Source organism: Nicotiana attenuata, unplaced genomic scaffold (genome assembly GCF_001879085.1).
Source record: "Nicotiana attenuata strain UT unplaced genomic scaffold, NIATTr2, whole genome shotgun sequence".
Taxonomy (NCBI): Eukaryota; Viridiplantae; Streptophyta; class Magnoliopsida; order Solanales; family Solanaceae; genus Nicotiana; species Nicotiana attenuata.
In genome coordinates, this window is record NW_017670267.1 from 908,156 (window position 1) to 926,247 (window position 18,092).

The 18,092-nt window shown below is 38.4% G+C and overlaps 1 protein-coding gene across 1 annotated transcript; it reads left to right on the forward strand.

Moving 5' to 3' along the window:
* The first annotated feature begins 3,743 nt into the window (after window positions 1-3,743).
* Window positions 3,744-5,040, forward strand: LOC109236987 (zinc finger protein ZAT5). The gene has a single exon (XM_019403228.1). The coding sequence runs from the start codon at window positions 3,855-3,857 to the stop codon at window positions 4,902-4,904; it is 1,050 nt and encodes a 349-aa protein (XP_019258773.1). The 5' UTR covers window positions 3,744-3,854; the 3' UTR covers window positions 4,905-5,040.
* The last annotated feature ends 13,052 nt before the right edge of the window (window positions 5,041-18,092 follow it).

An 18,092-nucleotide genomic window follows, 5' to 3' on the forward strand; every position in this document is an offset into this window, starting at 1 on the left:
TATATATATATATATATATATATATATATATATATATATATATATATATATATATATATATATATATATATATAATACCTAGTTTGGTGAAAAGATCAGCGTTCACGTACACCTCAAAAAGGTCCTAAATCCGCCTATGGGTAGGGTTCGGGATAATAAAACAAGTAAAGAGCACCTAAAAAGGAAAAGAAAAGTTCTAGAGAATAGTAAATTGTTAAAAGATTAAAAGGCTAATTAGTGGTGAATAAAAGGACTTTAAGTACTGTGAACTAATAAAAACTAAATTAAGCATTGTACCAAACGGAGATCAAAGAAGAGGAGGCAGACATGCCATTAGAGATGCGTGAGATCACCCGTTAATCCATATAGTCACAAGTCCAAAATTTGAACCACAAATATGTATATGTATGATTTATGAATATTGAATATGATAGGTAGCTCTCTGATCTACAGTTCTCTCACTCATAACACTTAACACTATAATAAATATAATCCTCCTCGACATGGCCACCACATAGTGTCCATACTCCTTATTCTTTTTTTTGGTTTTATTTAGTATTGGTATTGGAGCATTGACTAATTAATCTGATCTGAATCCACGCCACGTAAGAGTAGTTGTTAAAAGAGGAAGCGTTTATCAGCATTTTTTTCATTTCGAAGGATGGAATTCCTGACCTCCTATTAGAAATGACAAAATCATATTCATCTCATTACAAAGCTCTGTGATTACTCTCCTTATTCTTACTTTTGAATATCGTTGTGTATGCATGTGCGTGTGAGAGAGAGAGCACGCTCTAAAGATGTAAGACTGTTAAAGCTCTTAAAGACACGAGTATTAAGTAAACTTTTTTGCTCAATATATAGGAGAAATATAAAAGATCAAATTTATCTATCGCTATATAATGTTGTGAAAGTAATTAAATGGAAAAAAGTTCAATAAAAGCTGAATTTGTCTTAACTGCTGACAAATAAATAAATCTTTTAATAACCGGTGCAATTTAAAAAGTTACTATATAAGATCACTTATCTTATTTAAGGTTACTAATAAGTTTAACGTGTAAAAAAATATTAAATCGAGGTGTATAAGAGTTTAAACTTTAAGAACATATAGAGAGTTAATTTTCTTGAAATGAAATTTCTTGCGCAAAATATACAAGCAGGTAAGAGTAGTTATTAAAAGCGAAAGCGTTTATCAGCATTTTTTTCATTTCGAAGTTCGGAATCCCTGACCTCCGATTAAGAATGGCAAAATCATATTCTTCTCATTACAAAGCTCTGTGATTACTCTCCTTATTCTTACTTTTGAATATCGTTGTGTATGTATGTGCGTGTGAGAGAGAGTACGCTCTAAAGGTGTAAGACTATCAAAGCTCTTAAAGACACGAGTATTAAGTAAACTTTTTCGCCCAATATATAGAAGAAATACAAAAGATCAAATTTATCTTTCGCTATATAATGTTGTGAAAGTAATTAAAATGGAAAAAAGTTCAATAAAAACTGAATTTGTCTTAACTGCTGACAAATAAATGAATCTTTTAATAAACGGTACAATTTAAAAAGTTATTATATAAGATCACTTATCTTATTTAAGGTTACTAATAAGTTTACGTGTAAAAAAATATTAAATCGAGGTGTATAAGATTTAAAATTTAAAAACATATAGAGAGTTAATTTTCTTGAAATGAAATTTCTTGTGCAAAATATACAAGCACGTAAGAGTAGTTATTTAAAACGGAAGTGTATATCAACATTTTTTTCATTCCGAAGCCTGGAATCCCTGATCTCCCATTAAGAATGGCAAAATCATATTCATCTCATTACAAAGCTCTGTGATTACTCTCCTTGTTCTTACTTTAGAATATCGTTGTGTACGTATGTGTGTGAGAGAGAGAGCACGCTCTAAAGGTGTAAGACTGTCAAAGCTCTTAAAGACGCGAGTATTAAGTAAACTTTTTAGCCCAATATATAGGAGAAATACAAAAGATTAAATTTATCTATCGCTATATAATGTTGTAACGTAATTAAAATGGAAAATTGTTCGATAAAAACTGAATTTGTCTTTAACTTATTAGTAACCTTAAATAAAATAAGTTAACGTGTAAAAGAATATTAAATCAAGGTGTATAAGAGTTTAAATTTTAAAAACATAGAGAAAGTTAATTTTCTTGAAATGAAATTTCTTGTGCAAAATACAAGCTGAATATATTCCCTACTCTAACATTTTCTCTTTAATATATAGTTTCAGTTTCATTATAATTGATTTCATTACAAAAAAGTTACTATTGGAGAATCAAAGGCAACCACGAAAATTAAAAGTTACCATTAACTAACTAATTAAACTCTCGAATATTTTCAATAATTATGCTTGAATTTGTCAAGCTTGGGTGGCCTTATAGTGGAGGACCACTATTTCGGTTTGTTTGTGAATTATATGGGGGGGGGGGGGGGGTGTGTGTGTGTTCAGAGAAGGAGAATTCAATTTTGTGAGATAGAAAAAGGCAAAGAGTTTGCTTGAAAGCCAACCGAATCTTGGTGGTTTGCCTTACTTGCTCATACTTCCATCTCTTGTTCTTTATATTATTGAAAGAGTTTAAATTCTATACATTATTAGTATATAAATTTTTTATAACATCAGGTTAAGTTCACATAACAATAAATAAATAAATTTTCATAACAAAACTTGATGTGACAATCTGAAAATATAAGAATAACTTGTTGCAATCGGTTAAATTAAAACGTATAACTTAAATCCTCATTAAAATAGTAATAATAGTACCAGAAATAATAATAATAATAATAATAATAATAATAATAATAATAATAATAATAATAATAGTTCTTTCCTTTGAGTCTAAGAAGTGATGGAGTGAGTGAGGTGGAGCATGCCTTTGACGTGCAATCCCCCTTTGCTTTATTGCTTGAGTGTTTATTCGTGACTTTTGCTGGCAAATTACTTAAACCTAATTAAAATTTAACAATAACAAACCAAACAAATTTAAAGAAAAGAGAGTGTGAAACCAACTTCAAACGTTACCACCAAGTCACCAACTAGACTTCTATCTTTAATAATTAATTTACTTTGTTTTGTTTATATACTTAATTTCTCCTTTATTTTGTTTTTCAGTTATAACACTCCCTTTAGTCCTTCTACAACTCGTTCATTTCACCTTACTAGTATTAGTCAAAACATGCCAAATAATTAGTACAGTATTAATTTTCCAATATACTCATAAAGAACTTTTAAAATGAAAGTCCAAATTGCTATATACATTACCCCTTAATAAATAAAAAAGGTGACAATTTGACTCTATACATCGCATTTGGAACAGCTCATTGTGCTAGTAAAATTACCACCAAACAATTTAATGCTTAATATGAAATTTATGACCATACTTATGCATCTTAATTTTACACGACACAACAATCAACTAAATAACGCAATGAATTTACCGTAAAATCAAGTAAAGTAACTAAAAGGGTAGGAAAATTAGGAGGAGACGAACCCAAAGTTAATTAGTTGTTATACAAAGCTAGGTTAAGTGTAGTTAAAGGGAGTGCAAAGTGACAAAGTAGACTTCTAATGTTTACTTAAAGACACTTTTCTTAGTAAAACAATAATACGAACGTAAAAATAAAAAAAAATGTTCATTCACTTAGTTAACAGTTGGGTGGAGTATAATTTTGACTCTCCAAACATCTTCTTACCATTCACTAAAAAGATACTACTAGTATATATAAGTATAACAAAAGCCACTAGCTAATAACATCACTCTCTACATTCTTTCATCACTACTCTTCTTCTTCTTCTTCTTCACTTTGTCACTTGCTTGGCTTCTTTTCTTGGTTTTGTATTCATGGAAGTTTCTCAAGATTTTCCCGATCGCTCGTACGCTTTCAAAGGAAAGCGTAGCAAGCGATCAAGACCCTCGTCCCCGTTTGACATAGCGGGGACGATGGTCACAAGTAGCTCATCGGTCGCTGGCGGGAGCGATGATGGTGGTGGTGGAGGTGATGTTTATTACTCTTCAGCAATAATTCAGTATTCACCAACCACTTCTACTACTCAAATATCAACTAGTAGCACGTCCGAAGAAGATGAAGACATGGCCAATTGCTTAATTCTGTTAGCACAAAGCGGACGAAAAGTACAAGTTGTAACTGAAGTTAAAAAGGAGAAAATCAGCAGCAGGAAATTCACAGAAATGGTCAATACTACAACTGGAAAAGCTGGTTTTTTTGTCTACGAGTGTAAAACTTGCAACAGAACTTTCCCTTCATTTCAAGCACTTGGTGGGCACAGAGCTAGTCATAGAAGGCCCAAAACCATAGTAGAAGAGAAAAAATCTGTCACTATCACTGCCACTGCCACTGCCACTGCCATGGCTTCTGCTAGCACTGCCATGGCTACTGCTAGCGCTGGTGCTGACTCGCTAGTGGAAAATCATGACGATAATCATGTAAAAAATGATCAAGAAGAAGGACGGCTCAATAAAATTAGTGCATCTCTTTCAATCCAAATAGTCAACAACAACAAAGGTATCAACTCTCATGGTAACAGCTACAGCAAGCCAAAAATCCACGAGTGTTCAATTTGTGGGTCGGAGTTTTCATCAGGGCAAGCTTTAGGTGGTCATATGAGAAAACATAAACCACCTACTACAACAACTGCTACAAACAGTACTAAGGTTTCTACAAATACTCATATTGAGACAATTAACAATTTTTCAGAATCATCACATGATGATGTTGCTACTAATAATTATAAGGAGGAGGAGAAATCTACAAGAAATTTTCTGTCTCTTGATCTTAATTTGCCGGCGCCACCAGAAGATGATCGCCGTGAAACAAAATTTGAACAAAGTCTTGTCTTCTCCGCTGCCCCTTTGGTGGGTTGTCATTACTAATAATTAAAAGAGGAGAGATTATTTTTTTTTTCCTTTTTTTAGTTTATCAGTTTTTTTTACACTTATTGATCAATTAATGTGAATTAATTTGTCACAAATTTGTGATAATAAATTAGAATTGTTGTTATTAATTTTATTCATAAATATACATTAAATTCTTTTGAAAAATCTTATTTAAAGTGAACTTGTATTTGTTCACCAATATAAGTGGCCGTAGTCTACTTTAATTTATTTGAAGTTCAATCCTTTGAGTGAGTAAGTGGCTAGTGTTCATGGTTGCCCTCCATTCACGAAAAGGGAGTGTGGTGAGGTATCTTTTTTCCCTTTTGTTATAAGTATTTTTCCCACCGCTCTTTAAAATTTGTTTCTTGAGTGGCAAAAGCTATATGTGTAACACATGGACAAAATTTACTTCTTTACGTGAATTCAGATTAATCAGATCAGTACATTCATTTATTTATTGGTCTTATTCAACGCAAATTCAAATTAATCGCATCAGTATATTCATTTATATATTGGTCTTATTTAATGTAAATTCAAATTAATCGGATCAGGCGATACCGGTAGGCAAAGGCAAGGAGCATGGAGTGTGGGGCTGGGGGTGGAAGTATTGGATTGCTTTATGGCATGGTTAGGGGTTAGGCATCACCAGCACCACAACCAAAAGTCTGTGGATTAGGTTCTTCTATACTCTCTGTGTGTTTTTTCTTGATTACTCTACTGAAATTATTATTTAAAAAAAAAACTGAAAAATAAGATAGGAGCCCCGTCAGTGTTCTGTTTCATTAAATGACAAAGAATAAATGGATAGGAAAGATGGGCTGGTAACTGCCAAAACCATGTGTATATACACCTGTATTATATACACTTTTCTTGTCCATGTTTCCTTCACTTAAAACCTACTTATCTTTAACTTACTTAACTTTGTTTCTTCTTTCTACTATATATATATCACTATGGTATAGCTAGATAAGATTCGTCTCTTCTACGTACGGTTCACTTGTCACATCAGAGTTGAACTAAACTCACACTACTCATATCCATATTGTGTTGATCTCAAGTGACCAGCAAGAGAGCCTCAACTCGACCGACCTCGTTATTTTCAACTCGAACTATATCTTATGCAATTAAAAGAAAAAGTTTATATTTAATAAGATCACGCACATTCTGAATCGCTAGACTAGAGTCATGATTATAAAGTCGTCTTGTAAGATATTTTGTTATTTTGTGATACCTAACAGTAGAGCTAGTAGCTATCAGCCCACCAATCACACTTAATTGTTAAAACTCACATCCCTTACTTTTCAAGTTTCTTAACTAACTAAAAACCTTTATTTCTGCGATGAGCTTTTACCATATACTATACCAGAAATAGGCACTGCAAATCACACGTCACAAGCAGTTGGGTATGAGGTCTAAAGTTTAGGTTCCACTCCTTCAATATCTAGAATCTGCTTTTTCATTAAGGCTTCTCTTTGATATTGCGTGGAAACAGGACTTCCGTTTTAAGTTATCTCACTTTCACACTTTATAACATGGGTTCTTAGTATAAACCACTATACAAATCAAAATAATCGGAACATAGTTTTCATGCACATGCTTAATTATAATACTTGTGTATGAGGTAAAATATGTTCAGATTTTATGATCGCAAGAGAAAGCGACACGTGGAGTCGAATACAGAAGACAGTCGAACCCGAAGGCAATGATATCATTTGTCATCGGAAAATAATGATATTCATAAACGCCAAATAAATGTCTGTCATCCGGTAGCATTCAATGAAGAATATTCTACAGCTTAAGTGCATAATCCGTTACGAAGAATATGACATTCACTGCCCACCATTACACATTCTTCAACGGCCCTCATAATTCTCATTTAAGAGGGGCTTGATCCTATGACCTTGTTCCCTAGGTGTAGCTATAAATAGTGAGTTCCACCATCATTGTAAGGGGACGAATTTTCGTAGAAGAATACATTATACTCTGTCAAAAGCTCAATAGCATTTTACTTTTCTTGCTTATTTACATTGTTCTTACTACCTCCGGCAGCTCTGTGCCCGGAATCAAGATATCTGTCGTTTCATTTCAATCTTGAGGCTAAGTCGTATATTTTTGTCTAATTCATCTATTATTTTAGTATCAAATTAGTTCACTTGTCTATAAACCACGTATAAATTCAACTGTACCGTTTTACGGATAAACAGTTTAGCGCCCACCGTGGGGCATAGACAGTTGTGTAATTGAATTGATCCCTCCATTTGTTACTAACTTGTTTGATTCTTTGTCCTCAGCAAAGATCATTAAAAATGGCAGATAATGGTGTTAACAAACACACACAATGCTGAGACCCAAGGAAATCAGCCTCAACACGAAGATTCAATCAGCGATACCCGCAACAAGGGAAACGAGGCCACGCAGTCCACGAAGGCCGATATCCACGATATGTTCGGGAGGCGACTCCTGATGATGCTGAAGAAGAGCACATTGTCGAAGCAGTAAGGATCTTTTAGGAGCAACAGGAGGCATTATAGGCCATCTCACACAACAGGATAAGGTCATGATGGAGCAGAAACATGAGTTGTCGGGTGCTACCAATAACGCGAATGGACAAGGTGCAGCTCCTCCAGTGCTCTCGTGAATCAGACAACGCAGAGGGTCGATAACAACACCCCAAGGGGCGAAGTCAGCTTTGACAGGGCCGGGGGAAACGGTGACGGTTCCGGCAGCAACAATGAATATGATCTCTTTAGAACCGAACTAGTGCAGTTTATGAGGGAAATAAACGCTCGAATAGATCAAATTCTGGGTGCACTACCAGTGCTGAAAGGGTCGGACTCAAAGAAGTACACATAATTATCGTACAAACCAAGCACGACACCATAATTGATCCTGAAGCAATTTAAAATGCCAAACGTGCCGAACTATGATGGCACTTCAGATCCTCAGGAGCATATCACCACCCCCACGAGATTGAGTCAGTCTTACTGAAGAAATTCGGGAAGACTCTTACGAAGGGAGCCCTGACATGATATTCGCTCTTGCCCGAGCACTCCATAGACTCCTTCGAAATGCTCGCGGACTCTTTCTTCAAGGCCCATGCCCGGGCCAGAAGGTACGGCCCGAAAGGCCGACCTATTCAGGATTGAACAAGGAGAGTCCGAGTTGCTGCAGAAATTTATGACCAGTTTCCAGTAGGAAAGGATGTTGCTACTGGCCGTACTGGACGAACGGGCGGGTGAAGAATTTACCAAAAGGCCTGAACCTGAGAAGTTCCAACGCTTCCCGAAAGTTAAAAGAAAGTTTGCTCTAGTTCCAGGCGACAACTTGGGCGGATGTTCACAACCGGTATGCGTTTAAGATATGAATTAAATATGATCAGCTCAGTTTTCCGGTCGTCCAAGGGTCGGGACCGGGAGAAGAATAAAGAGAAATCGAAAGAAGATTTTGACACAGATCGACGGTCTTCAAGAGGTCGGTTTTTGCACTATAAACGGGCCGAAGGACGCGGTAGAGGTTTTCGATCAGCGGATAGATTCGCTACTTAGGAGAACTGGTCGCGACCGAGATAATAGGTCGTTGCAGAACAAGGAAATGTCAGATTTTTCTTACCCAAGGCTTTTCGAATACAACTTCAACGTCAGTGTAGTGGAGTTGGTGTCAGCTATGAAGAGCATTAAAGAAGCATGGTTCCCGAAGCCAATGAGATTTGATCCCAGCGAAAGGGATCCTAATTTGTGGTGTGAATACCACAGGACAAATGGTCACCGGACTAGGGACTGTCAACAAATGCGTGAAGAGGTGGCGACATTGCTGAAAAACGGTCATCTCAGGGAATTTTTAAGTGACATGGCTAAAAACAACTACGGTAGCAATCATGGTAATGCAGAACCTTCAAAAGTAGGAGAAGATTCCTCGTGCCTAACGATCAACATGATTTTCGGGGCGAATGAGATTAATGGGGTTACATTCTTGGCGGCAAAAAAGACGAAGGTGTCAGTGACCCACAGCAAGAGACTACAGGAAGTCGTTGAAGACGATATTACTTTCACGAAGGAAGACGCAGATGGACTGCTGCTACTGCACAACGATGCATTGGTAATTCTTTAAATGTCTTAGATTTTAAAATTAAACGTGTTTTGGTGGACCTAGGAAGTTCGACCAACATCATACAATGGAGGGTGTTGGAGCAAGCTAAGCTCACCGAAAGCATCATCCCGGCCATAAAACTCCTCACCGGGTTCAACCTAGCAAGCATGACAACCCAAGGAGAGATCGTGTTTCCCACGAATGTTGAAGGGGTGATGAAGATGACCCTTTTTCGAGGTGGTGGATGGAGATATGGGTTAAAACATCATCCTGGGGAGACCATGGTTGCACGAGATGAAAGTTATGCCATCTACATATAATCACTTGCTGAAGTTCCCAACTCCCGAGGGGATTAAACAAGTAAGAGGCGACCAACCTGCGGTAAGAGAAATGAATGAAATCTTAGTTTCCAATAGAAAAGGAAAAGAGCATGTGACATAGCAATTACAGGAACCAGCGCCTGCTCCCAAGCTGAGCGAAGTCAATAAGGGGAAAGAGTCATCAAAATCGTGCCAAGGTATTTCCAGGTACCAGAAGAGATGGACGCAACAAAGTCCACAGCAGAAGAACTCGGACAAGTCGCATTGTTCGCAAAGTTCGTGGAGAGGAAGTTCCACTTGGGAACGGGACTGCACCCCGAACTCAGGTCTGAATTTATTAAATTTCTTAAATTTAATGTCAATTGTTTTGCGTGGTCGCATGCCGATATGGCATGTATCCCGCAAGAAGTGGTTGTACATAAGCTAAATATGGATCCCAGCATCCCTCCAGTAAGACAGAAAAAATGTCCTATTGCCGAGGTCAGAAATAAATTTGTCAAAGAAGAGGTAACTCGCTTGCTTGATATCGCTTCAATCCGAGAGGTAAAGTATCCTGACTAGCTAGCTAACGTAGTAGTAGTTCCAAAGAAGAAGAATAAATTTCGCATGTGCGTAGACTATAAGGATTTAAATAAGGCGTTCCCAAAAGACTCGTTCACATTGCCAAACATTGATCAAATGATTGATGCAACAGCCAGGCATGGGCTAATGAGTTTCCTTGATGCTTACTCCAGGTACAACCAAATCAAAATGAACCCGGAGGATCAGGAAAAAACTTCGTTTATTACGAACTTTGGCACATACTGTTACAATATGATGCCTTTTGGGTTAAAAGAACGCCGGAGCCACTTATCAATGGCTCGTGAACAAAATGTTTGAAAAGCAAGTAGGGAAAACCATGGAGGTTTACATAGATGATGTGCTTGTTAAGTCTCTGAACGCATGTGATTATCTCAGACACATGCAAGAAACTTTTGACATCTTAAGGAATCTTAACCCCGAGAAGTGTGCATTTAGGGTCAGCTCTGGTAAGTTCCTGGGTTTCCTGGTGTCACAAAGGGGGATCGAGCTTAACCCCGATAAAATCAAAGCCATCGAAGACATTCCAAACCAGCTGTCAAGCGTAAAATAGGTTCAAAGGCTAACAGGGAGACTGGCCGCATTAAGCAGATTCATTTTCCGGTCTTCAGAGAAATGCCATCATTTCTTATCGTTGCTCAAATAGAAGAACAACTCCGAATGGACCCCGGAATGTCAGCAGGCTTTGAGGGATTTGAAAAAGTATTTGTCAAGTCCTCTGTTGCTATCAAAACCGGAGGAAGGTGAACAATTATTGATCTACTTAGCGGTCTCGGAGGTAGCGGTAAGTGTCCTTTTAGTTCGTGAGGACGAAGGTACGCAATCTCCTATTTATTATGTTAGCAAAATTCTAATGGGAGTAGAAACTCGCTACCCACATCTGGAAAAGTTGGCCTTAGCTCTCGTAGTCGCCGCCCGAAAGCTAAGGCCTTATTTTTAATGTCACCTGATAGTTGTGGTGACCACTTTTCCTCGGCGGAACATTCTTCGTAAACTCGAACTTTCAGGTAGGCTGGCCAAATGGGTTGTCCACAAGAGCGAATTTGACATAGAATATAAACCTAGAACCGCAATTAAGTTGCAGGTTTTGGCCGATTTCAATCCAGGACTTTTACCTCTGGCTACCAAAGAAGCAGTTATAGTGTTGGAAGCGACATCAGGAGTTTGGACCTTGTTCACAGATGGAGCTTCCAATATGAAAGGGTCCGGGCTAGGCATAGTAATAACCACTCCTTTGGGAGAAACCCTAGGCAGGCCATAAGAACTGTTATTCTGGCTAACAATGAAGCGGAGTATATATCTTTGATTGCAGAGCTCGAATTGGCCCCAAAATTGGACTCTGAGGTCATAGAAATCAAATGCGACTCCCAGCTGGTGGTAAATCAGGTCTACGGGATCTTCGAAGCCAAACAAAAATGCATGCAACAACACGTAATGAAGGTTCAGGCTCTGCTCGCTCGGTTCCGCGAGTGGTCAATCACGCATATCCCGAGGGAAGGGAATGCAGAAGCAGATGCACTAACTAACCTTGGCTCGTCTATAGAAATGAAAGGATCAGACTCCAGTACGATCGTACAACTAATGCACTCGGTACTGGACGCAGATGGCAATTACGAGGTAAACGCGACTAATTTGGTCTGGGACTGGAGAAATGTGATCATTGACTATATCGAGCATGGAAAGTTGCCTGAAGATCCCAAAGCATCTAAGGCGCTACGCACTAAGGCAGTGCGATATAGTTTTAAAGGAGGTCAATTGTACAAAAAATCATTCCAAGGCCCGCTGGCCCGATGTTTGGGAGCCTCGGAATCTAATTATGTTAATGCGAGAAGTCCGCGAAGGGATCTGCGGAAACCATTTAGGCGCAGATTCCTTAGTGTTAAATTAATTAGGGTAGGATACTATTGGCCCCGGATGGAACAAGACGTTAAAACTTATGTTCAAAATGTGATAAATGTCAATGATACACACCGTTGGTACATCAATCGACAGAGCCATGACACTCAATTTTGTCACCATGGTCGTTCATGAAGTGGGGAATGGACATCATCAGACCACTACCCGGCCCCCGGTAAGGTAAGATTTCTTTTGATTTTATTCGACTATTTTTTAAGTGGGTTGAAGCAGGTCCTTATCAGAAGATCGGCGAGTGTGAAGTGGTAGGTTTCTTGTGGGAGAACATAATTTGGAGATTTGGGATACCGATAAGGGATAGCCTGCGACAACGGGCCACAATTTATAGGCGCAAAGATCACGAAGTTCCTTGAAGATTTGAAAATCAAGAGGATCATATCATCACCCTATCATCCGAGCGCAAATGGCCAAGCAGAATCGATTAACAAGGTGATTATACAAAATCTCAAAAAGAGATTGGAAGCAGCTAAAAGAAAATGGCCCGAAGAGCTTCCAGGTGTACTATGGGCATACCGAATAACGGCCAAATCAAGCATGGGGGAGGCTCCTTTTTCTCTTTTGCACTGGCCAAGAATCGACAAACAAGGTGATTATACAAAATCTCAAAAAGTGAGTGAAACAGATAAAGGAAAATAGACCAAAGAGCTGCCAGGTGTACTATGGGCATACCGAACAACAGCCAAATCGAGCACGGGGGAGACTCATTTTTCTCTTGTGTACGAGGCAGAACCCCTGATTCCAGTGGAAGTAGGAGAGCTTACCCTGAGATATTTCCGGGCTAACGAAGAAGCAAACAATGAACCAATGGTAGTCAATCTGGAGCTGCTCAATGAATGCAGGGACTTGGCGCATGTAAGGATATCAGCCCAAAAGCAGAGAATAGAGAGATATTACAACCGATGATCCAACCTCTATTACTTCAAAGTGGGAGACTTGGTTTTAAGGAAAGCAACTCAGAACACCCGGAAACTCAATGCGAGGAAGCTAGGTCCAACATGGGAAGGCCCCTACCGGGTTTCAGCTGTCACCGGAAAAAGGTCATACAAGTTAGAGAATCACGATGGAGAAAAGTTTCCAAGAAACTGGAACGTGGCACAATTCAGGAGATACTATTGCCGATGAACATCACCTATACTGAAAGTGTGTGATGCACTTTTTTCCCTTCGTCCAGTTTTTGTCCCAATTGGATTTTTTTGGCAAGGTTTTTAACGAGGCAGCAACAGAAAGCATACTACGATGGAAGCTTCAGCAATAAGACCTTTAAATGACAAGGCACACAAGCAAAGAACCACTACAGAGCGGTTAGACAGTCTTTTGCTCGATAGTAAAGTTCCTACCGGGAAGTTAAGTTTGCTGTCGAATAGATATTACCCGACCGTTCACAAGTGCAAGCCAATGTGGGATTGTTAGATAGTCTTTGGCTCGATAGCATAAATTCCTAAGGGGAAGCGAAGTTTGTTATCGAACTGAAGATTATCTAGCAATTCACTAGTGGAGTCCTCGAAGGTGTGAAAATTCCAGTGTTCAAATTTGCATCCTTCGAATTCGAACACTGGGGGGAATGATATGAGGATACGGAAACAACGACTGCCACTTCGACCAGAATACGAAATCCGAAAACATAATTGTATCATCGGGACCGAGGACTGCGCGGCCAACCCCGTAGAAACAAGTTGTACAAATTAGTCACAAGAAATAGCAATTTCTTTTTAGCACAACGAATGCTTATGTACTTTTAAAAATGGAAGGAATAAAGCAAAGTCATTTTATCTCCATCTTGTTTCTTGTCTGAACAATGAATTGATTTTATCATTTGAAAGTTAAACAAGAAATGCTAGTGCCGTAATGAACAAGAGACGTCCTCTTCAAGAGCACTGTAAACATAAGTGGCCCTCTCTTATGAAAAACCCTCACATTAAAGGGTTAATATTGGAAGAACTTATTTCCAAAATCCAAACATTCGGGAGAAAATACACCTAAATCCTTGTACAATTAGATGCAAACAGTAAAACTTGCGCAAACACTTAAACAAAGACGCAAAGATCAAACTTGAGCAAATACTTAAACAAAAGGACACACAAACAAAAAACTTATACTTGAATGAAAAAATGTCTCTATTTACAGTAAATACGGTAAACAGCACAAGTACAACAGTTTGAAAAAGAAAGCAAACACTAAGCTGCTGCATCTCCGGAACCCGAAGGAAGAGAAGCATTACTCACCCATAAGAAATGGGTGGATCCGCCGCCGGTTTGATATTTTAGCTTTCGTCATTTTGGCATTCAGCATCATCGCCTTCTTCTTCTTTAGTTCCCGAGAACTCAGAACCGAATCCAGAAGAATCGGTAGCATCAGGCCGGGCCTGAAGACCCCTTTTTGCAGCTAACTCAAGCTAACGGGCCTTAGCGATTTCGGCATCAAAGTCAATGACACCTGCTTTGGCCTCTTCCAAGGGTTTTCTCCTTATGTTGTACATATAATATGTTTTTTCAACAATGAGGGAAGTCGCCCGACGCTGAAGTTCTTCTTTAAGTTGGTCGACCTCGGCGACAGGTTATCCCACGCGGATCTGGTGGACCGAAGGCTAGCATCAAGCTCGCGGATGGTGGAGCTGAAAACTCTATTGTGCTAAATGGTCCTCTTATTCTTCTCCTCCAACCGGAAACACTCTCCCTTTGCAGCAGCAAGCTCTTCAGCTTTGGAGTTTAAGGGTGCCTCCAAATTAAGCATTCTTTCAACGGAGGCAGCCTCATGATCTGATGCAGCAAGGACGACATTATGGACTTCAACCTATTTGGACTTAGTTTCTTCAAATTGCGCCTTTAAGGGGGCAACCTCCTGGCTAAGGATTGCCACTTCTTGCTCGCTTTGTTGCAACCGAGCCCCCAATTCAATGTCCTCAGCAACTCATGCTTCCAGCTCTAAGAGGCGAGCAGCATTCTGGTCTCACTCGGCCAAAAGTTGATCCCGTTCGGAGGTAAGTTCGTCCTTATCACGGATCAGTCTTTGTAGACCCTCGAAAGCAAGGAAGTTAGCCTACACAAAAAATGCAAATTCAAAATCTTACCATAACAAAGATAGAAGAAACAACGGAGAAAATAAATAATATATTGTTGCTGCGTTGTGCATGGCGTTGTTCGACAAACACTCCTCCGAGAGAGTTTGTATCTTATCTCTTTCTTTTTCTGAAGCCAAAAGCTTTAAATAATTAGCAAGCTCCATCGGCCGGGATAACATATGTCATCCGGTAGAGACTGAGAGGGTAACATTCCTCCTCCTTTGGGGATCTTCGGAAGGGACAACATCATTATGCCCCAATTCCCACAAACTGGGGACTGGGAAGAGGGACATCCTCCTCTCGGGTAGCAGCAGCTGGTAGAAATGATGTAGCAGTTAAGGGTGTTAATCGGGCCGGGTTGACCCGGTTTCGGACCGGTCCAGACCGGTAGAACCTGGAACCGGCCCGGACCGGTAAGGGGGGGGGCTGGGCTGGGCTAGGTAGGGGGTTGGGGGGTTTGGACGGTTTAAATTTTTAAAACGGGTAACCAGCCCGGTTGAACCCGGTAGAGTTACTGTTCACTCTTACCGGGTTAACCGGACTGGCCCGGCCCGGTTCAACGGATAGTTTTTTTTTTTAATTTTCGAATTAAATGGGGCCCACAGACCGTTGGCAACGGTCAGATTCTGATTTGGTCCGTTGGCCAACGGGTCTTTTGCAGAAATAGCCTATTTTTTTTTTAATTTTTAACCCTTTTTCAATTTACAAAACTAACCTTCTCTAAAACTATAAATACCCCCCCCCCCCCGTCTTCTTCATTTCTTCACTCAATACTCATTTCTCAGTCTCAATTTCTCTCATTCTCTCATTCTCCAATTTGCAAGACTTCAAGTCTTCAATTCATCATTTCATCTTCTAATTTTATAATTTTTATTTGGCTCTCTTTTCTTGAATTTAATTGATCGTGTTTTAGTCAATCAGAATTTGAAGTTTGAAGTTCAAAATTGAAATACTTGCTTGATGTTTGTTCGTGGTAACATCGGAATTGCGTAATCAAGTGCTCAATTTATTGTCAATTCGGTGCACTCCCTCCAACTCTTTCTCTTATTTAATATTTTAATTGCATATTTAATTTTAGATTATACTTTAATTTTTACAATATGTTGAATGCTGCTAAAAGAGCGTGTAGAAAAGTTACTGGTAGGGGAAATAAAAAAAGAGGTAGTCCTTCAGCATCTGGTAGTAATAGTAATACCCAATTTACACATGTTTCCGAAACATCGCCTAATGATAATATAGATTTAGAAAAATTACAAGAAGATTTTGGAATAGAAGATAATGAAATAGGAATGGAAGATGAGATACCAGCTACACCTACTAGTGTTGGAGTTAGTAGTGTTGGGGTTGCTACAAGGGGTGGTGGTCGTGATACTAGTAGTAGACCACCTGTGGCTTCGACTACTAATCGTAGAAAAAGAAGTAAGGTTTGGAATTTTTTTGAAATAATAGAAGGTACTGATAGAGTTAAATGCAAACTTTGTGAAGGTAATTTTAAACATTTAACTGGAGGAAATTTAGGGGGGACTGGGATGCTTAGTAGACATATAAGAACTGAGCATCCCATAGAATGGGGCGCTGATGGTGATGGAAATCAAACAACTATTAACCCTACTGCTGGAGGTCTAGTGAAATATGATAAAATGAAGGATCGTGAGGAGTTAGCAAAATGATTGATTTGGGATGTCTACCTTTTCTTTTGCTTCTTCATCATATCTTATTATGTATATTCAAAGGATTTACAATCCTTTATTTAAAGGTATCCCTAGAAGTACTTGTAGAGCTGATATCTTTAGACTTCATGGACAATATCAAACATACATACGTTATTTGTTTAGCCACCTTCCTTGTAGAGTTTCTCTAGCTTCTGATATTGGCCATGCTGTTAATGGAAATGATTATTTGACAATTACATGTCATTGGATAGATGATACTACTTGTATGCAAAAACGTATTATCGCTTTTAGATATGATGAAGATCAGAGTCATACTGCTGCGTTTATAAGTAGTACTATTTGTGAAGTTGTTGAATTTTATAATCTCAAGCAAAAAGTTTTGTGTATGTCTTTTGATAATGCTTCTAACAATAATGCCGCAATTTTAATATTGAACTGCATTTGCAACCACCTCTTGATGAAATTTTTCATGTTAGGTGTGCGTGTCATGTTTATAATTTAATTGTTAAAAGTGGCCTTGATTTATTTTCAACTGAGATTACTCATGTTAGAAGACCAGTTGGTGTTATTCAAGGAAATAATAGACAATCTAGAATAAAGGAATTTAAGAATAAGTGTGTCCGGTATAACCTTAAACCCAGATTCATGCCAGACGAAATTGTTACTAGATGGAATTATACATATATATATTTTTAAAATGTTGCTACAAATATAGATTCCCAATAACTGAAGTTGCTAATGCGCATTGTACTGATCCAAACCGTATGTTAACAAGTACTACTTGGGAGGTCATTAATGATGTTAAATTTTTACATAAATTTTATACAGCTACTGTTGAGTTTTCTGGAGCATATTACCCCACTGTTACTATGGCTTTAGTACATATAGCTGAAATTTCTTTTCTACTATCTGAATTTAAGAAGAAAGAAAAATATAAGGATGTTGTTGAAAAAATGCAAGCAAAATCAAAAAATATTTCTTTTCAATTCCTTCGATTTACTTAATTGGTGCAGTTTTAAATCCTTCTATTAAGATGTCTGATTGTCACCAATTAATGAATGCTTTATATACTTATATGGAGATTGAAACTGAAACCCCAAATTTATATGTCTCTATGAACAAGCTAAATGAATATTTACAACAATTATATAATTATTATGCAAATGTAGTTGATGATGCTGTTCGTGCTGTAGGCAATGTTAATCCCACTATGCAATGTAGCACTTCTGCTACCGTGGATGATGAAGAAGGCCTTGATAGTTTTAATATTTTTTCTACATTTTCTAACACTCAAACCAGTAGCAGGAACATTCATGAACTTCAATTCTACTTGCAGAAGCAAAAAGAGCCTCACACAAAGGAATTTTCACCGTTGGGATGGTGGCATGAGAATGGAAAGCAATTTCCTGTTCTTTTCGCTATGGCTCGGGAAGTGCTGAATGTGCCAATTTCTACTGTTGCATCGGACAGTGCATTTAGTCAAGCAAGACAACAACTTGGAGACACCCGCCACTCATTGAGAAGCAATGCTTTGGAAGTTTTAGTATGTTTCAGA